Here is a 22,117-nt window from a genome sequence, read left to right as displayed (position 1 = left end):
ACTGCTTTGCCCATCATAGACTTATTGTAATCCATGCAGTGTGTCCCCCCTTGCACTCCTTGTTAGCAATGAGAAAATGTGGATAAACAGCTTTCTATATGATCTCCCCTCTTCCTTCTTCTGGCTGCCTGGGAGCCCCATGCTCGCTGTGCGAACTTCTCGGCACCAACCCCACACTCCTCTGAGCCCTGAGCTCCTCTTCCTGCCTCACCTTGAGCCCACCACTGAAGTGAGCAGCCCACAGATGGGCCAGCCACCAGCCAGCCTTAAATCATCCACGTGATGTTATTTATCATGGCAACAGAGTGAAGAACAGAATCAAACTGCAAGAACTTAAGAGGAAAAGCAACTTGTCTTTCTCCTTGCAGTGACAGTGGAAAATTTGACTAGAGTGTTTCTTTTAAATCAAAATGATGACTCCTTCTATTTAAAAAACAAAAACCAGTAAAATGTGTTGGTTTATAATGGTCCATGGAAGCTGACTTAAAAAAATATCACTTTAAACTCCCAGTTTAAAGAAAAAAGAGTATTTGCCAAGACCAAGGGTTTTTTTCTTCCTAAGGCAAGAAGGTTTTCATTCATCTATCTGTTCCTGCTCTCATGGAAGTCACAAATAAAATTCTCATTATTGGGCCAAATCAAACATGGATTGAGACAAAATCAATGACATCCATGAAACTGCGGCATCCCCTAAAACACCTGGCAAGAAATGAACAAGGAACCCACTGGTCAGCCAGGGAGAAACACAAGCATATCACTAAGTAGAGGGCCAATAAGCGCCAAAGAAATGTGAATATTCTGTTAGTGGATATGCCAGCTTCACAAAAAGTCCTCCCCCCCCCCAATCTCTGACAGAATAAATAGTAATTAATTTTGCAATAATTCTTTCTGAATGTGACTATTGTGCATAGTCATGAAATCCACTTTGTTTTTACAAGCTAACAGTCCAGAGCATATGATTCTTAGCTGATTCACAAGGTAGAAATAGAGTTCAGGAGTAAAACTTTCAAAGGTAAGTTCATGGGGAAGAAATAAGTCATAATTCAACACTAGTATGTTCACATCAGTGTCATGTCTGTTCCTAAAAAGTCTAGATTTTAGCACACAGACCTGCACGGAGCTTTTGAAGAACTTGCTCCTGAGCTCAGCTATTACCCACTCCCTGCAAGATTTTTCTTTCAGAGCTATACAGATGATTCAGTTTTGGGCCATGTAACCAAGCATTCTCCAAGCTCACGGGATCCCTGTCTGAGTGAGGATCACTATATCAACCTCAAAGCTGATTTAGAAGGTAGATTTTATCAATCTCCTTAAACAGCTGCATTCATATCAGTGGCAGTGAAATACAGTTCTAACATCTGTAGCACATTCAGGCCTAGGAGAGTGAATTACCAGCTTTCAAGGAATGGTCACGTTTGAGACATCAGAGTCTCCCTGGGAAAGGCAGAGGAAAACAAGAAAACCTCCCTGGAGATCTTTACCTGAATGCAAATTCTGACCTTCCATGTCTTATTTCTTCAGAATCAGTTAGGTAACTACCTCACCTTTTCCCTTTCCAGATACAAACAGAGGATCCTAGTAACTTTTAATTAATAAAATTCTAAATTCGTGGGCACATTTTCCTTAATTCCCCTCCTTTCCATTTGAAAAAGATGCTTGGCTTAGTGTTGGTGCATTTGCTGCTACAATCCAAGGCAGGTGCTCTTGAAAATAACAAATGGACAAATGCTTACATTGTATATTCAGAAACAGTTTGGAATCCTTTCTGTGCCCAAAAGGTTGATATATATGCTCTATTAGATCCTTCTATTAGAGAGCTTATAAAAATACAGGAGATGATACATAACAGTGCTTCCTACCTCTGAGGTCACTCAACCTTCATTTTACTATCGCTGATAACAAACAGTCTCCTGAAGCTCTATTCCAGAGGAGAAAAGCGTCTTACTCTCTTCTTTTAATATGTTATGCAGACAGAGTAATCTCTTTCCCCTGTCTCTCACTACATAAATTAATTTGCAAGACGCAGCTAAATCAGCTTTTACAAACAAAGAAGGGATCACAAAAATGACAAGATAAAAAATGGCAAAATGTTAGAGAAAGGACCTTTATACTGAGATGCCACTGAGATGCCAGTGCAGCAGCGCATCCCTTCGAAACAAAGCATGTGCTTCACTTCAGGCAGATGCTTAATTCCACTGATGTGTAGTTAACACACACTTGCACCATTTGATAAGCCTAAACTAGTACTCAAGTAGGGTAAGACAATCTGATCTAGATCCCTGAGAGAAAACTCTCCTTGCCTCAAAATTGTATACGAGAAAAGGCATGTGTTTCAGGAGATGGTCCTTGCACAATATAACGGTCTGTCTTATAGAGTCCCACACTTTTATTTCAAGAGAGGCCCTTCTGCACACAAGGCTCTTATTTGCTCAGCATCATGGGAAGATGGTATCCCTGCTGTATTTTCTTTTCATTTTCATGCAATTTTTCGGATGTAAATTCTTCCTCTGGTGTTGAGATAGATTTCCATTACAGGTTTCCACACACAGTAATTGCTTTTGCCTTATATTGGTAATGAAGCCAAATAGCACAGTTGCTGCCTCGTTTTTGTATGCAGCGTGCCTGCAGATTGTAGAAACAGGAGATACATCCTCATGACAAAAAATGTCTTTATCAAATCTGCGTATTTATCCACCTCTGCTTAATTAACACCTTATCTTTTGAAAACTTAGGTAGGCTAAAATTTGCCAGTATTTTTACAGTGGCTATATATAATTCACACTGGGTAGGACTTTCATAACTTGCATGTGCCGTTTTATTGAAAAAATGGAATTCTGCTTCAGCAAATACCAGCCAGGCTAAAAAAGAGAAAAACTCTATGTCCATCAAAACAGCACATCTTTATCTAAATATGCATTTAATACAAGAGGATGCTAATCATTTTGATTAATTGAAACTTCTGTCACATTAGGCATACGGTAAACAGAAGTTGTTCATACAATTAGCAACATGGAAGCAGTGTGTGTTAGCTTATTCAAAAAAGACACCCACGTATGTCAATTATATTATTTTGCATTGACTGACAAAGAGCAAAAGTATGTTTTTAACACTGAATTTTAATCAGAATGTGATTTTTGACAGATAAAATACTAGTAATTTTTAAGCACTTAAAGAAGGCTTTTGTATACATAATTTGAAATATTTGTAAGAGCAGAGTATTTGTACACGAAATAAAACAAACTGTAAGCAATCAGTATGTGTAGTTACATGATTTTCTCATAGGAGACATCCTTTTAGCACCTATACAAAGGTGACAATCTCTTCTCACTTATATTAATAAAGATGAAGCATTCACCCTTGTTCTAACATGAAGTCAGCTTCTGGATCCACAAGTAGAGGCAAAGGGTAGAGAGAGACACAGAAACGGACAGAGTTTGGGATTCTCTGCATTGAATACTTTATCTAGTTTCATTCATTCCAGGTTTAACAACATAATGGAGGCAACGCACCAAAACCCAAGACCAGCTGTTCCTCAATATATCCCTGGAATTGCTCCCAAAACACTAGTATTTTGTTTACTAGTATTTGCATGTGTAAATGTGTCCAAAAATCATGACTTGGGGCTCTTAAAATGCATGGGATTGCGTAAAAATGATGAACTTAGCTTAAAATAATTGCTGTGGAGATTTACTTCTTTGATTTCTGATTAGTGAGCATTTAGGTTTTGAGGACTGGCATTTGCTCTTTCCTCCACAATGATAAGGACTAGTCCTTTTCCAGCAAACCCCAAAACTCTCTCATCTCGTAACAAGAAGCACATGTCACTCGGGGAAGAGCTGACGGGGAGCTGACAGCCCCGGCAGCCCCTCGCAGCAAACCTGCCCCAGAAGGCTGCAACACGGTGAAACCACATGTGCCAGCAGCACCAATCCAAATGTAAAACAGTGTAAACGAGAAGAGATCTGGACTCAAACCTAACAATGACCAGAGTGCTTATTTGAAACCAAGCCGCTCTTTCTCGATTTAGTTTTCAAAGTACTGAATATTGCTCCATTTGGCAATGCTACGCAGTGTAAATCAAATGTAACAAAACCTCTGAAGTACTGTATGCACAAGCAGTTCTGTTCAGGCAAGGGCTGAAAAACTCTGGAGACTTTTCTTTTGTCATAGATTGCTTTCAAAGCAATTAAGTTAGTTTAAATGCTGACAAGAACATTTTCCATTGCATTATTATTCACGTTCTCCCAGTCACAGATATGCATTGCTGTTCTGCTTGGGGCTTTTTTATTTCATAAAGGTTTGATTTGAGAAGGTGAAGAACTGATTAGGAACCATTGGTCCCTCTAAGAAAAACTCATGTATATTATTCGGTCCTATTGACTCTGTCTGCTGTACATGTTGTCTGCACGCTTCATGGTTTTCACAAAGACAGATGCTTGCTGACCTAGGATCTTGTCAGCACTTATGTTTACAAAGTATTTAAAGGTAATGACTGTATGTGACCCTTGAACTAAACTTTCTGTTTTTAAAAAGTGAAAGGAAAACAAGGATAAGCAATGTGTTACCATAAATGAATTTGAAAGAACTGGTGTTGTGGTTTAACCCCAGCCAGCAACTAAGCACCACGCAGCGGCTCACTCACTCCCCCACCCACTGGGATGGGGGAGAGAATCGAAAAGAAAAATAATAAAACTCGTGGGTTGAGATAAAGACAGCTTAATAGGACAGAAAGGAAGAAAATAATAATAACGATAATAATAAAATGACAATAATACTACTAAAAGAATTAGAATATACAAAACAAGTGATGCACAATGCAATTGCTCACCACTTGCCGACAGATGCCCAGTTAGTTCCTGAGCAGCGATCTGCCCCTCCCAGCCAACTCCCCCCAGTTTATATACTGGGCATGATGTCATACGGTATGGAATATTCCTTTGGCCAGTTTGGGTCAGCTGTCCCGGCTGTGTCCCCTCCCAACTTCCTGTGCCCCTCCAGCCTTCCTGCTGACCAGGCACGAGAAGCTGAAAAATCCTTGACTTAGTATAAACACTACTTAGCAACAACTAAAAACATCAGCGTGTTATCAACATTATTCTCACACTAAATCTAAAACATAACACTATACCAGCTACTAGGAAGAAAATTAACTCTACCCCAGCCGAAACCAGGACAACTGGAAAACTATTTCTAGATCCAGCCAACATTTATATGCCCAATTAATCTCCAGGAATTTGACAGGCTAAACCCAAGTTTCTATGTTTGCAAGACTGGAGCCAGGTAGTCAAGTGCACAGGTAACATACAGCATCGTTACAGGGCTACCTGTTACGTTACAGCTAACCTGCCTGCATTGCAAATCACACGGTGGAAAGAAAAACAGCAGGCCAGCTTCTCTGCTGCAAAGCAAACTCTGCAGTTGATGTGAGGTGCTCAAACAGCCACATAAGGTGGGCAGTTTATAGCCAGCAAGCTGCCTGTGGCCTGGTGGAATAATTCATCTTGCTTGTACCTTGCTCACGGTGGCCTTTATCCTGGAAAAACTTCGCAAGCGCACTGAGAGAGGTTTGCCAACTGGAAGAATTATTTTGCTAACAGCGGCAGTCTGGCCCTGCTGCCGGCCTTCCTAGGGGCTGTGCTCTTACCCGTGTTGTAAGACCAGCGCATCTCTGACAAGACACTCTAAGAGCTACAACGCTATGAAAGGTAATAACAATACGTGGCTTGCAACCTCTACTATAATAATTCAAATCTCTGCTCCCCTTGTACTCCTGACTGGCCCCCATGAGAGCAAGCCACCAGCGTGCCAGGGTGATGATCCTGCTGCCAGCAGCAATGCTGGATGGAGCGTCTCAGTGCACACGCTGTGCACTTCTGGCTGTCTGGCAAGCCTTGCATTTGCAACAGTAGGTCCAGTCATATGACAGGAAAAGGTCTCCAGTATTTGGCTTTCTCCAGACAGCAGCAGAACTTCTAAGTGGCCGTCACAGGAAGAAAAATTGGGAACGTCTGATCTTGCGAAGCTGGAAGCATCTGAGCGCCGTGGAGGAACACAGAGCTCGGCGAGATGGTTCCTGCTGTGCTAGACTGGGGGTGTCCAAACCTTCTGCCTGGGCAGCGACGCAACAGCGTATTTTTCTGGTATGCCAGCACTTGCTTGTGTACATGTGTTTGTGACACCGCCTTGGCAGCCGGCCCAGAGGAGTCACTCCCCTTCAGGAAACAAACAGATTGTGGTATCAGTGGCCATTTGGGCGCTGTCTAGAGTTTCCTTATTGCTTTCTGTATCATCTTTGTATCTTATGATATTATCATCTCTGTATCATCAGGGTTTTCTGCTGTTTCTCTAAAAACACAAAATGACACCCTGTTGCACCACCACGTCCTGCTCTGCCTTTGCCTTGGGCAGCGCAGGCAGGCTCCACGCAAGGGGGAAGCAACCAGGAGAGCTGTTTGGGGCCTCTGCAGTCTGCAGTAGCCTCAGTTATGGACCAGGACCCCCTTGTGCTACACTATGTACGCAGAACAAAAAGAGCCCGAACAGCAAGCAGGAAGGCCAAAAGGGATATAATAATGCTAGTAGACTTCTGTGGATTTCTAATAGGCCTTAGGGTATGTCCTGCTATATGTAAGTGTTATGACTTCATCGTTCAGCTTTTTTACCCTAAGCAGCCATAGAAAGATGCCAAGGGAAGGTGAATCAAAGGGAGTGATCAGAGTTAAGACAACATGAACTTTTCAATTCTGTTGTTCAAAAGGAAACACAAGAGTGCAGGGCCTGGTTGGTTCAGGTGATCTCATGATATGATAAAAAAAATAGGCTGAAAGCTGGCTTTAGACACAGTGACAACATTAAGTGCATTTACCTGCAATATTTGTATCAATGTTGTGTTTTAAAGACTATAAAAGAAGGGCTCTGAGTCAGTGTTCCCTCTGACACTAAATTGACAGTCCTACCTGCGGATCCAGCCTGCATTTGCAACCTGGTATTCTGACCTTTGGTAACCTTTATACCTAACAGGTTACTTATTAGCATTTCATAAAACAATTATATGCCAGGCATTAGAGGTCTCTTATTCTAATCTACAGAATCACAGCACACGCACATTTCTTTGACGAAGCACTTGTATTATTCTTTCTGTTACTTATTGTATTTCACAGTAAGATTTTTCACTATCCCTCAGATATCCCCGAACTCCACTGGACCATCACCTGAAATAGGGAAGTGTCTGCTAGGCTAAGGAGCAACATATGTTACAAAAAGCACAGCTAAAAAGAGAAAGGAGCCTGTATCTTAACATTTGCCCAAGCACTGCAAAAACTGTAGACAAAAGTTAATAATATTAGCTTAAAATATTTCAATACTTCTCCCTACCGACAAACCACTCACTCTCTGCTCCTGTTCCTTGCAAAGCAAAGGGAAACTCTTAAACCAGATGCCCTTCATCAGGCAGGCTCCCAAACAAAGAGTCGTGCCAACACCACCGGAGGCCATGCACCGCAGGGCAGAGGCAGACACAGGGGAAGTGGTGGCAATACCTCTAGCCAGTATTGTCATCAGAGACTCTGGCTTTTGAAACCATATTCTTATTCTGGATCTGGATGGAGGCTGCTGCTATACTTGGTTACATGAGGGAATGTAATTGTCCTTAAATTACATGAAATTAAAGATGGCAGTTACACCCTCCACCTTCAAACAGATTTTAATTCGATCCATCCCACTAGCAAGTACATCTGTGCATAACCATTCTGGCCTATTACTAGTGTGTTTAATGGCAATAAACAAAGCCATGTGTTTTACGTTAAAACAAAGAGCATGAGATCTTGGTTACATGGCAATTAATAATTTCAATGGAATTTTATTTCAGCCTGGTATTATCTTGCGGGTCATACACAAAATCACAAGATACTCCTCTATGTGTCCAAGAGCTCTCCTGTACATTAGATGCCCTATTATTAATTTAACCAGTAATTTCTTCAGATACTATTAAAAATTGTTTTGGGATGCTTCTGGGAGTGAGAGTAGTGAGATTCTTTTTCAAATCTTTCACTTGTAAAGAATTAATATGAAGTGATTTATTGCTACTATCATTTAACATACCCTCTATACTTATGCGGGACAGCTGCACAACTGAGGCTAAATTATTACACCTCTGAAAGTCATTCGTAGTTCAAAGATTTCTTTGTCACTGAGCACGAAGAAGAATAAGAATATTAGACACTGTGTTAAATGCATAAATAGACTCAGCTGACTTAGCAAACATGTGACTAGCACACTACTGCTCAGAAATTTCTTGTAAAGTATAAGGTATGAAGCCAAAAAGGAAGTATAACGCAATATGTTCTTTAAAGTTATAATGGAACATATGAGAAAGAAAGCACAATGCAATATGACTTACTCTGTAACTAGTCTAACCAGAAAAAATAATTATAGTCAGCTCTCCATTAATACTGGGTGGATTATCAAATTTGGAAATAAATTATGCTATGGATGCACAACAGCTGCCTTGTTTCCAAACAGGCCAATTAAAGCTGGCAGGGCTTATTAACTCACAGACAGCACTGTCCAGGTTCAGCACTGCTGCTTCCAGCTCTGAGCTGGCGCTGGGCAGTTAGGTGGAAAAGCACTTGGGCAAACCTGGAAGCGTGGCACTGAGACCCTCCAGTCCTGCAGAAGGCACAGTCCCCAGCTCCCACCTCACGCTGTGGTCCCTTCTGTCACGTAAGCAAAGGCAGTCTGGGGAGGACCACACTTGACTGGCAAGTTACCAAGGGATATTCCTGACCAGCCTCAAACAGGAACAAGACTGTCACACGTAAAACCCCAAATTCAAGTTTGAAGATGCACTAATTTCTGCAAAACTGCAGTAGTACTGGAAGATTTTACATCACTTTGCCAAGAGATTCATATAGCAGACAAATCTCAAGCTTACAGACCAATCCAAACTTTCTTCTTCTTTCCGTTGAAATTGTTCATTCTCTCAACTATGACATTTTTGGGCTACATTCAGGCTTTTGCTGGAAGGAAGCACCATCTTTTCTTAGAAACAGTACAATTAGTTCATGCAATGAATTACTTCATACTCAATGCTCAATTATTTATTGATTTTATTTGATACTCAATGCTCAATTATTTATTGATTTTATTTGATACTATTAATTTTTATTAGTTTTATAAGCAGTATGTATCGATTTCGTTTTGGCCATTCCAGGGTTTTTACCTTAAGTTTTCACATTCTAAGAGGCATTCATCTTAACATAATCAAGTCATCTGTAGGCTACAGAATACGCACATAAAAATTAATTGGACTGCTTACTGGAAGTGTTCTCCTGCTCAGTTCATACTGCCGTGACAGGTTTTTTGAACATTCAAGTGATTGATTCTAGGTACTGCGTCTGCTGTTTCCCTGTTCTCTTTCCACATGTACAATGTTCCCATTAAATTTGACTTTGAAGAATAGCTATCAGAGTGCTTTTTCACTAGCAAGACTTTTTGTAGTAACCGAGTATTGCATTCAATACCTGGATTTAGACGACAGGAGCTGAAGTGTTGTTAGTCCGCTGCTAGCGCTGCTCAGAGCAGTGATGTCGTGCTTTAACCCCAGCCAGCGACTAAGCACCATGCAGCCACTTCCCCCTCCCCACTCCCAGTGGGATGGGGAGGAGGAAAGGAAAAAAAGTAAAACTCATGGGTTGAGATGAGAACAGTTTAATAACTAAAGTAAAAATAAAACTACACTACTAAGAATAATAATAATTGTAATGAAAAAGAATACAACAACAAAAAAAGAAATAACACCCAAGAAAAGACAAGTGATGCACAATGCAATTGCTCACCACCCGCTGACTGATGCCACAGTTGCGATCCACCCCTCCCAGCCAACTCCCCTCTGTTTATATACTGGGCATGACGTTCCATGGTATGGAATATCCCTTTGGCTAGTTCAGGCCAGCTGCCCCGGCTATGCTCCCTCCCAGCTTCTTGTGCAACTGCTTGCTGGCAGAGCACGGGAAACTGAAAAGTCCTTGACTTCGGATAAGCGCTACTTAGCATCAACTAAAACATCAGTGTGTTATCAACATCATTCTTACACTAAATCCAAAACACAGCACTGTACCAGCTACGAAGAAGAGAGTTAACTTTGTCCCAGCCAAAACCAGGACAAGTGAGCAGCTCTTGGACCACACGACAAGATAAATGCCATGCCACTTCTCTTCCAGAGGGGGATAATATACTGTGCAAAGTAAAGCTACTGAGACAGCTCTGAAGAAGCTGGCTTGGGTACCCGATGCAGCATAGGTACTGCAGAGTGCCCTAGAAGCATGCCACCTGGAGCTGGACTGGCCAGGCTGCTTCCAGTGTGCTGCCTAGGCCTGGCAGCCCAGTGCTGCAGCACTGGTGCCATGCATGGAAACCCGTGAAACCCAGAGACGGCGTCTTCTTGTGTCAAAGGCTTAGACACCCCCTACCCAAAGGTCGGCCTATACACAAAGGTACTTAATTTTTTTATAATATCACTACTGTTGTATAAATAAATTGTTGAAATGTTTGGTGGTAGTACTATGGGTTATTTTAATTATTTTAGAAACATTATTTGGAGTTACCAAGACTGAAGAATAATTCTTGAGACTGAATAAAACTAGGTGACTGGGAAATTAATTGCAATTATCAGTAATACAAGGAGAATGTAATTTCAACTATTAGTAGGCAAGATTTTTTTTTTTTTTAATTCAAAACCACCTGGACTGTATTGGGAAAGTTCAATAAAAATGTTTTGATCACTATAAATAAGCAATCCACCAAGTTTATAGCTGCATAAGGAATGATGCAACAAAGAATGACAGATAGTAAAAGTGTCACCCTTCAGTGGTTGCTGCAGTGCTTTTTGTTTTATTTAAATAAAACTAGTAGAACCTGTTCTGGAAATAGCTATCCTCAATTTTGGAATGACAACAGGCTTCCACACTTGAACCTTAGACTAAACAAAGCCATCAAGGAGAATAAGATAAGACCTTAAAGGTTATAGCTCTTGGGAGGGAAGACAATGTGAAATAAAAACACAAACCACACTGATGTTTTCTTGGTGAAGGAAATACTTCAACCAAATGGGGAAGAGCTGTTGCAACTACTTCAAGACTAGAGGGGGAAAGAAAAGGACAGAGTTGTAACAGAAGTATTTGGGAAATATTAAAAAATGCCCTGAAGCTACTTTAACAGATACAGAAAATCTGATAAAGCATGGTCTTCTCTTCCTCAGTCAATTTCAAATAATGTTTTCAAAATCTCTGAAGAAAGAAAAATAAGACTTTAACACAGACTGACAAAATTGGCTCAGAAGCAGTCATGGATTCTGAAGTCTAATGCCTACTTAGTGTCTTACTTCATATTCTGTAGGGAAAAAAAAATTTCTCTGACCTCTTTCCACCATTCTAAAATTCTCTGAAACAACATTATTATGATAAAGCCATATCTATTTTTGTTTTCTCATTATGTAAATATATACAGTCATACTTGGTATTTTTGGTATTAGCCAGTGATTTTTATTATGGCTCAGTGTCTTTTTTCAGGCAGGAAAAGCAGACTGAACGTGAGAACTCTCTTCTTATTCAAGGGCCTGGAACAGGGAGTCCAGCTTCAGGACCGGTGGAGCAGAGTCATACCAAGGCAGGCTTGGCACATTGGGTTAAAGGTCCTATCATGAGCTTCAGAAGCAATACCAATCAATGTCAGACCCACAGAAATACCTTAGCCAAAATTACAGGGTTCAATGATCATTTCTCGAACATAATTAAAGCAAACAATCATCCAGCTGATCTGCAAAACCTCCTAAGGCCACCTGCTTGTGTACAGTCTTTTAATCAGCAAAAAAAATTTGTTTTAGCAATCACCTTTCTTGCCATATAAAATGTTCACTATTGTTTAAGAATGACAGAAGTGGAAAAATCCACTGGGATTTAGATGCAAAGAGCAGGCACTTACCATAATGGCAAAGCAGGCCAATGCTAATGTTTGGAGTTCTTTTACCACTCAAGCTGCATCTTTTTAAAAATTATTTTTCTTCTTTTAAAAGAGGGCAGCAACATGAATTATCTGAAGACTGTCGAATTTCTTCAAATACGATAACATCATTTTACAGCCAATGTTTTTGTTTGCATATTCTGTTTAATTGGCAGGATTCTTCCTAAACTCTTCAGAAATGTTTTTTTCTTAAATGGGATTCTGGTTTTGAGTATCTCCATTTTTGTCTCGAGCCACACTGGAACAACAAAAGCTACAGCTGACAACCACAAAGCAACTGATCTGCAGATGAGTAACTCTGGACTTTTAGAGAAACTGAGGCATTCAAAAGCAGTGGCCACCCTTCAAAAATGTGAACATAATGAAATACTCATGGATCAAGCAAGACTCTGCCTACTTTGAAAACAGTAGCTTTGTTCAACTAAGCATCTGAATTAATGTCCAAATGCTGAAGTTATCCAATGCAATTAAGACAGAAGTGAGACAGTAATAAAAACATGGCTTTGTACATGAAGGACCAGTAACTTAAAATGCATCCCTTCTAACCCCCCAAGTGTAGGGATATGGCTGAGTGGGGATTGACCTGCCTGGGGTCCCCTGCGGTCCCATAACTTCACTTGCAGAGTTGCCCATAAATGATAATGAATGCAGATGCCACAAATGAGGGCCGCTCGTAAGCAGGCCCATCTTAGCCAGCGGCTGCACTGGTCCTAGAAAGTGGCGGAGGCCCAGGAGTGCTTCTCTGAGCCACCTGGGGCTCCGGTAGCCTGGCTGACCCTGCCAGCAGCCCGCAGCCCTGCGATGCACCTGAGGAGAGCCGCGACGCCCCGAAGGGCACAGCAAAGGGCTCACCCACAGCTGGAGGTCCTCAAGCCCCACAAGCCTAGGCTGGAGGATGCGATCTTCCTCTCATTTCCATCACACCCACACCCCCTCACAGCCAGCGAGGTCTCCCTCAGCTGAGGCGGGATCGCACCGTCCTGCTGCATCCCCCTTCCCGCCACCCTACTGTCCAGGGGACGCAGCCAAGAGCGGGACTGCGGGAGGCCATTCCAGCCCCTGCTACCCGCAGCGGGGGAGGAGGGGAAGGGGCGCCCTCCATCTGGGGCCTCCGTCCCCACGGGCAAGGTCGCCGCAGCGCCGGCCAGGCCCGAGGAGTTAATGGCGGCAGGAAGCCACCCCCCGCCTGCCGCGCTCCCTCCTGCCGCCGGCCCTCCCCGTGACTCGCTTCCTCCGGCGGACGGGAACTGGGAGGAGTGAGCGGCCCCGGGCTGCCGCCCCCACCCCGCCAGCGGAGCCAGCCAGCCGCCGTGCCCCGCTGCCCGCGGAGAGCCGCGGCCGCCCCCGCGGGGAGGGACGCCGCCGAGCCCCGCCGCCGGGGCGTGCCAGCGGGCGTCCGCCGCGCACCCAGCTCCTTGCGCCCAGCCGCGCCGCAGCGCCAACATGCCCGCCGTCGACAAACTCCTCCTGGAAGAGGCTTTGCAGGACAGCCCGCAGGTAGCGGCTCGCTGCCAGGGGCGAAGCCGGGGCGGGGGGCGCAGCCGCGCCGCGGCCGCTGCCGGGGGAGAGCCCGGCCGCCCGGGCCCGCCGGTGTGACGCACCTGAGCTGACGGTGCCGGCGGGCAGCCCTCTGGGTCCGGCCGGGGCGGTGGGGAGTTGATACCTCGGGAGGGCCGGGGAGCAGCCGTCCCGCGGCGGGGAGAGGGGTGTCAGCAGGCGGTGCAGGAGGGCAGGGCGGCGGGGCAGCAGAGCGGGCTCCCGACGGGCGGAGAAGTGGGTCAGGGTGACTTCGCCTGTCGGAGCCGTCGGGGAGCAGGGATGCTGTGAAGCAGGTAAACGGCACCTGTGTGGCGTCGGGGGAAGGCTTTGGTCTCCTAATGGGCATCTGTCAGGGAAAAAAAGGCCGTGTCTGCGCCCGGGGGCCACCGGGGAAGAGGGCGGCACCCTAGCGAGGAGGGGCAGGGTGTGAGGAGGCCGGGGCACAGCGCCCTTTCTCCTCACCTCTGTCAGAGAAACCCTTCCTTTGGCTTTTTCCTCACACTGTCCTGTCTTGGTGTGCGCTCGCTGGCTGTAAGGGTTGCCCTGAAGAGGTGAGGTGTGTTGGGGAAGGATAGGTGGGCATGGCTCCGTGCCCTGGCTTCCCCCGAGGTCCCTGAGGGAAAGGGAGACTTCTGTGCTGTGAGTCACCTGGCCCCAGTGACAAAAGTAGGCTGAAGGAATGTCACCGCCAGCGTGCCTGCTCCTCCCCACCCGTGGTGAGGGGTCCCAAGGGCCGTAGTTCAGATACAGGGGCTTCCCGTGAGGATAGATGAGGTGAGGTAGATCCTACTGAAGATGACCTCCTTCTGAAGGAGTCCAAGAAACAAGGACGGGCAGTTGCCGCCCTTTCCTTCCCAGCTGCAGGCAGGGGAGGATGTTTCTACCCTTATCCCAGCACTGTGCCCAGCCCAGTGTAGCGCCCTGTGCCCCATTGCTGGGAGCCATGATGCAATGCAGCTGCAGAAGTGACCCCTGAGGACCGTGGAAACCCCACAGCGAAGAACATACCATGTCGTGATGTTTTCAGGGGGCAGAGAGGTGTGAGGCCTTGAGAACTGCGAAAGGAGGATGGAAGGAGGGAAGTTTGGGTAGAAGAGAGAAGTAGAGGGAAGGGGAAAGAGTGGAAACTTCACAGAGAGGTGGGGAAGGTGCACTTGAGGACAAAGCGTGGTGCAGACAGATACAATAGTAATCGGTGAAGCAGGGAAAGAAGAAGGGAGGGCAGGGTGGATCAGCGTGAATCCTGCTCCCAAGTAGCCCTGTGTTGTAATCCTAACTCATCTGCTGATGGGTCAGGAGGAGGAATGAACAGGTAAGCTGTGGAGCAGATTACTGAAAGGTGTTACGGAGTCTGTTGTGAGACATTTTGAAGGAAAGATTGGACATGCACCTGTCAGGACTTAATGAGTCTTGGGGCTCATCTTGATCACCTCTTCTTATCCTGTTTTTCAGTGATTCCATGAAATCCCATCCTAGTAAGAATGATTTTCATCATCTGTTTGATATGGCATATGTGGAATCTCCATCCTTGGAGATTTTCAAAACTCGACTGGAAAAAGTGTTGTGTAACCTGACGTAATGTCAAAGTCAGCCTTGCTTTGAGCAGGGGTTTGGACAAGGTGGCCTGCAGAGTTCCTTGCCAGCCTGAACTGTTCTGTGTTCCACAGTTTACCAAAATGTGCTAGATTTATTATGAGCAGTTATTAACATTTTTAGTATTAACCTTCCCACTGCATTCTGGAGCTGAAGAACCTGGCACGCAGGATAAGTGAACTCATTTACCTCTTCAGTCAACACTTCCTTCAATGATTAAAAATGTAACACTGACTGAAAGCAGCTGAACAATGCACTGAATTGAATTTGAGGTCTTCATCTTTCTTTTGAGCTGAAATGAAGGCTGTTAACATCTCCTTTGCAATTACTGGAAATACCAGGCTGTGCATAAATTGAGTATTTGCAGGATGTTTTGGCTTGATTTGGTCATTACTTTTTGTTCAAGTCCTACAACTTTGGGATGGAGGGGCATTGTTTAATTTTTATAATGGTCCAGTGTTGCTAAAGTCTATTTTTTCATGCAAGGAAACAGGGTTTTTTTTCAGTCTCTTATATTTTTATTACTTTTTTTCTTGGGGACACCTTTAGATTCACAGTGCAACAGGGTCCCTCTGTGAGCTGGGTGCTACAAGATCAAAGCAAAAAGGCAGTCTCTGTCCCACAGAACTTACAGCATAGCAGCTTATGGGATCATTTAATTCTGCATAAAGTGACCTGATTCTCCTCTGCCCTGCGCAGTCACTTACGGTAATGCAAAGGGATGGTAAAATGAGGCTATAACCTCACTTTGTATAAACTCTGTGAAGTATGTAAATTATGTGCAAGACAGAAGAGAATTAGGCCAAAGTTATTTCTTCATCAGTTTTCTGAAACTTGATTTCTCTCTCCCCAACAATATTGTACTTTTGTCTTGATTTGTCTCCAAGCACTGGCTGAAAAAGGCCATAAGAAGTGTCTTAATTTTGAAGTGTTTGGCCACAAAATAGGAGAGAAATTTACGTAAGCAGTCATGCTAAAACCAAGGGGAATATTTACATGAAAGTAGAAATTTTTTTCCTATGTTTCCAGAAGCCGAGATAATGGTGCTATTAATGAGGCCTCCTAAATGTTAGCTTAATATTTGGATTACTGGTTTATTTCAGCAGCATTAGCTGCTATTCCAGAATTTGTCAGAACAGCAACAATGCAAATATACACATGCTGGTATTTTGTTGCAGTGATTTTAAAATGGTGTTCTTAAATATAAAAGTTTCCAAGAATAACTTCCAAACTGCTTGAATCATTTATTGTTTTTAATATTTTTGAACAATGTGCTAATAATTGAGGCCAAGACTTTCAGAAATTATTTCCCAGAGCTGTTCTACCTCAACCCATATTTAGACATCTGAAAAACTGAACCTGCAAAAATTCACTAAGATTTATTAATGTAGCTGACATTCCTGTGTTTGGAAACCTTTTCCAGCATGCAGAAATGTGTGATTTGTTGCCTACTTAAGGCAATTTCTTTATAACTTTTTAGTCTTGGCTTGAGGTTTGTCTTGATAAACATTGTGTCAAGTTTTATCATTTTTGCCTTCCTTAGATTTATTTTTTAACCATCTTTATAGCCTGTGCATTTCATGTGCTGTTGTAACACAAAACAAGATGGGCACTGTATAGATAGAAGATAGTTTGTTGACATTAGTTTTGCTTGTTTTAATGCATCATTGAATATAAAACATTTAAAACCAGATATTTTTGAAAAGCAGTATGTTTTCAATTACTGAAATAATAGCTTAGTGTGGAAAACTCTCAAAATCATGCCACTGTCCTTGTAGGGAAGTTCTGCACAAAGGTCCTTTATACGTTTGGGTTCTTGGTATCCATTTCATTGATTTGGCCTTCTCTCCATTCTTTGGTTTTTATGTTCTCTTTATTTGAAATCAGTCCTTTGTATTACATATCTCCTTACATGCTGAGATCTCAAACTAGGTTCCCAATTGCATTGACTGCCAGTGTCTCTAAGGTAGGAAGTATTGTAGCAGCTTAGCATGTTAGCAGACTGAAATGTTGAGAGCTTTATTGTTACTCAAAGTATGGAAGTACTCCTGTGCAATGTCTAGAACAGAACCCAAGGACTGACTCCCAAGTCATGTACTTTAACCACTGAGTGACACTAATTTCTGGCTTAAATACTTCCTGGCAGAGATGAAATGATAGTTAATCTTAGGACAGTGTTCTTGAAGGATGCTGATTTTGAGTTTTTCAGGAGAAACATAAAGTCTGGGCAGAGAGTTTTGCAGAGAAGAATAAATGCCTTGGGGAAGTACACGTGCCTTCTGTTAAAGCAGTGGAACAACTTTATCTTAAATCTTTGAAGTAAATTTCCCAGATTCGAAACTGTATACTTCAGTAGAGATTCCTGTAATGGGAGGATAGATAAAGCACTTGCTCTGTTACAGGACTGACATGATTATGAAAGTACTGGAGTTTATGTGTGCCCTTCACGTAAGCAGATGAAACTAATTAATGTCATGTAAGTTAGCTGTACAGATGGAAAGACATTGCCAGTTAGCATCAAATAGATTGGATTTACCAAAGTTAAGACTAAGGATGGATCATGACTTTGTTAAAGGGACAGCCTTCCCTCTTTCAGTATTGTCATGATCTAGCAAATTCTGGAGCTTGGCATTATTCTGAGATATCTTTGTTTCCCATCTCAGGAGCTGTGTCAGCAACATAATTCTTTGTTCCTGATGATTCCACCAAAACAAACCAAGGGAATTCATGTCTTTAAGATAACACAAGTCATTATGCTCTTTTTTCCTCCCGTTTGCTGACAAGGATGAGCTAGCAGAATGGAGAAGGTACAGGGTATCTCTGAGTGGGTGTATACTTCTCTGCCTGTTGTTGTAGATGAACACTCAGTTGTTTGGTCCGATTACGTCAGCTAGCTTTGGCAGTGGCCCTTTAAGAGTTGCTCAAGACAGTTGAGAGTGAATAATACTCTGTAAATTATCTCATGGAAAGGGGTGCTTTTAATGCAGTCTGACGTTAGAGAAGTAAAGTGAGCGAGCAGTGGTGTTTGACCCGGAGTCCTTAACGTGGTTTGGATTACTGTAGTCAGCAGGCAGATATTCAGGATTTTTTACATTCCTGATTATGTTGGAAGGGATGTCTGTTAGTTAGAGCAAGCGACTGGGAGTCAGCATTTGGCCATAGCATTTTATCGCTTAGCTTCCTTATGCCTCAGTTTACCTATCCATAGTAGAAGAACTAATTTCTCCATGTTTTGAGATTCTGAATAAACAGTCATGCAAAGTTAAAGACTTATTATTTCTGATTGATTTGTATTTTTTGCTACCATCTATTTGCAGTTGTTTGTGATTCTTTTTAATATTTTCACTCAGGACTAAAACCATTTGCCTTTTTTCTTTTATTGAAGACGCGGTCTTTGCTCAGTGTATTTGAAGAAGATGCAGGAACCCTCACTGAATATACAAACCAGTTGCTTCAGGCAATGCAACGAGTCTATGGTGCTCAGGTAATTTTTCATTTGTGTTTCTTTTGTTCAATGTGGAGTAGAAGATAAATTGCTATTATGATGCTGTTATTTACATGAAAGTTGCCGAGTACTTGCACCTCTTGTGGTTTAAGAGGAGTTGTGGGTGTTTTCAATCTGATAGCTCAGCCCCTTCCTGCCTTGATGTTCAGAAAAGTCGTATGCGTGAAAAAAATCTTATCTGCTTTGTCTGTCTCCAGACAATGAAAGAAAAATTGTGGTATGTCCTTACCTTATGGTACATTGGAAGGCCAGCCTTGACAGAATTGCTTGCCTAAATGTAGACGCAATACACAGATAGGTATTCACACTGAGTTTAGGCATCTAACTTAGATGCTGTGACTCACCATTTGGAAGGAACTGTCTGTGTCCATTGATTACAGAGCAGATGTACACTTTGAGTCATACTGAAGTTGAGTACCTAAAGTAGTCAGTGTGAAAAATATGGGAGCAGGAGCAGAAAAAAATAACACTTTCTAAGGTACTTACATGACCTAGATGACTAAATCCCTTTGAAAGTAAAACTTGTAAATCATATCCAGTGCTTTGGAAAATATATTGTAAATCTGAGTGATTTTCAGTAAAGCTAAGATTCCCATGTGCGTGAAACCAGATATTTCAAAATGCCACGTCTAAGTCTTTTAAAGACATGCACAGTATCTCCTGGAACTTTTGCAAGTATTTATGTAGGTTAGATACCCGAGTTCCTTAGAAACAACAGCTTTTCTATTCTTAAACCAGTAAATCAGAGGACACAGAGAGATGAGGAGAATGGGGGTATTTTGAATTTACTGGAAGACCAAGTGCCTGATTCTTATGTTATCAGGAATCAGTTCAGCGATAAAACTACTGCAAGTGTATGTCCATTTGGTGGGATTGCTCTTTTGGGTGACTGATGGTATGACTTGGAAGAGCCATCTGCCCAGGATCTAGCTACCTACACCTGGAAGATCCAGCTTTGGAGAGCTTCAGAGTCTTCATGTCCTGGATCTTGTGCAAATGCAGAGCAATCAGAGGCTTACAGTGCAGCTTAGATACTTAGAAAACAATACAGCACATAGCCGGGGGCTGGAGAGGTGACCTGAAATCAGCACTGAAAGTCAATGATGCGCATTTTGGTAGAGTCACTGAGCTTTAAGAGTAGCAAGAGTGTGGGCATGTTGGATGGTAGAAGTCTGAGACCAAAGAGCAGGTTGGATTGAGATGGATGAAAGAAGGAAATCAGAGGATAAATATGGTTTGATTATGAAGTGTCCAGCTTGTGGACTACGTGTCCCTTTCCCCTGCTGATGCCTTTTTAGGATGGCATTTTAGGAAGCGGTTACTCTGGCCTGTGATTCTGAAAAAATGCTTTGTCTGCTTTTGTTTGCTTCTTGCTTTCTATCTCAGTTTTTAGCCTTCTCCATTTCTATTGCCCCACAGTTATGACATTTCCTCTTTCTTCTCACTGTCTCAGCGCATTTACCCATCTGTACTTTGCAGTAGTACTGAGTCTACTTCATTTTCCCAGCAGTTCTTGGCCACTTTTTTCCTGTACACTTCCTGCTGTAGTTTAATCTAAATATACAGTCACTTGTGAATATTGGATGTGTTCCTTGAAATACCTCATCAGAGTTTGATGCCATTTTGGGATGGGAGGCACATAGCAGTTTTTTGAAGTTAAGCTTGGTAAGGATGTGGAGGAGGGCACCCTACACTATGATTGACTTAGGAAAGGTCAGGTTTAGTGGCCAGTGTTAGGGACTTTACCAAGTACACTGGCTCAGCATTTAGTGTTCTTAGTGTTGCTGCTTCTGCTAAATTCCTTGGGAATCACTGTGACTTCACATTGTGACTTCAGTTTGGGTTTGTGTTCTCAGAATCCAGTAGTGGCAAAAAAATGACATTGCAGTAACAAGAAAGCATAAGTAGATCATATTAATTATGTAAGCGGAAAAGAAAACTGAAACTTTTTGTGGTTTTTTTTCCTATATATGCTTTACAAAGTCTTGAAATTTTTGCATGAGACCTAAAAGAATATGCTAAAATTGGGGCAAAATTCTGATTTTTTTTTTTAAAATAAAAATTAATGGAAATATTTAATGGAGCCATATATGGTGGTTAATTCCCAAGAGAATGGTGGTGTTCTATAGGCTAACATTGATTTCTGACTAATTTTACCGAGCTTTGCAAATATCAATATATCCTTTCCAGGAGCCATTTCTGAATATTTCAAAGGAAGACACACTTTCTGACTGAATTCGCCCTCAATTTTTGAGAGGCACACACCTTCATACAAAATTTTATGATTGCAATTGCTGTAGAAAGAGAAGTGTAATGCTAAATTGCCCACTAAACATAAATGGACAGTTAAGAAAAATCTATGTGTAATATTTCTTTGTTGCCTAATCACAACTTGAGAGAAAATCAACTTTTGCTGATGTGTTGTTAGGAGACATGTTGTCTGGGCCTCAGTAGCAGCATATTAGGAAGTGCTACAAACCCTTTTCATTTTGAGAAGGAACGAGATTTAGTAGAGAGAGTGTAAAAGTTGAGAGTATTGAGAAGCCAGGTTCTGAATTTGCCTTTTTATTTTCCTGACTTAAATTTTGTCTTTACAAAGTCATTGTCATCCCCTGCTCTGATTTCTTTATCTGTAAAATAGGAATCACAGTCAGTGACCTACTTTGAAGCAATGACCGTAAAAATGGCTGGAATCACAGTCATGGCAGTTGGACAAAACAGCAGTGGGTTGTACCAGTCCACAGTACTGAAAAATCGGGGTTTATGCCCCCTCAAAACATTTATCACAGTTTAAAAAACGTTAATCATATTTTCTTCCTAACTACATTCTGAACTTTAAAATTTCCCGGATGTCTTAACCATATTTTCAAGATTTTCTGGAGTTGTTTACTGTATAAGTTTGGTGTTTCTTGTGATGAAAACTCAGATTTTCATGTAATTCAAACCACTGTAGCTTGTGATCAAATAACAATAGTTGATGGTTCTGAATGGATGCAGTGCAAAGTCTCAGGGGAGTAGCAATTAGTACCAACTGCATGCTGTTAATTATCCATGTGGATATATGCATATATTTGTCCCAAAACACTGCTTTGTGTGCAGAGCAGCAGTAAGTTTGTAAATTGACAGCTCAAGCTGCTCTGAACGCTTGGATCAGTGCATTTGAAAGGAATGTGAGAAAGAGAAATATTTGCCCAGAGCTTTTTAAAACACTTAGGAAAGTAGGAATCTTTTTGAACATTCCTTTTTTTTTTTTTTTTTTCCCCTCCCATTTTTTAAGCTACAGGTTTCTGCTAGGTGCTGGGGACCTAACTTTTCAGACTTACGTGTATTCAAACAGGACTTCATTTGGCATGCCTTTAATTTTTCTAAGGACAGTAGGGCAATTGTTAGGATGGGTGCGTTCATTGGGATGGGCTTCAGTAAACAATGTAAATGCACCTTTGAAATGACTTGAAACTGCTT

At 42.4% G+C, this 22,117-nt stretch overlaps 1 protein-coding gene across 1 annotated transcript in view; it reads left to right on the top strand.

The window, feature by feature from the left end:
* The first annotated feature begins 13,401 nt into the window (after window positions 1-13,401).
* The window catches only part of APPL2 (adaptor protein, phosphotyrosine interacting with PH domain and leucine zipper 2), a 40,046-nt gene continuing 31,330 nt past the window's right edge, over window positions 13,402-22,117 (top strand). The window contains exons 1-2 of the mRNA XM_050893653.1: window positions 13,402-13,515; window positions 18,536-18,634. Coding sequence (XP_050749610.1) covers window positions 13,462-13,515; window positions 18,536-18,634 — 153 coding nt within the window. The 5' untranslated portion in view covers window positions 13,402-13,461. The remainder of the gene's footprint in view (window positions 13,516-18,535; window positions 18,635-22,117) is intronic.

The sequence above is a fragment of the Gymnogyps californianus genome, chromosome 1 (assembly GCF_018139145.2).
Source record: "Gymnogyps californianus isolate 813 chromosome 1, ASM1813914v2, whole genome shotgun sequence".
Lineage (NCBI taxonomy): Eukaryota > Metazoa > Chordata > Aves > Accipitriformes > Cathartidae > Gymnogyps > Gymnogyps californianus.
The sequence above is the reverse complement of the archived record's forward strand: the minus strand, read 5'-3'. Positions and strand labels throughout refer to the sequence as shown.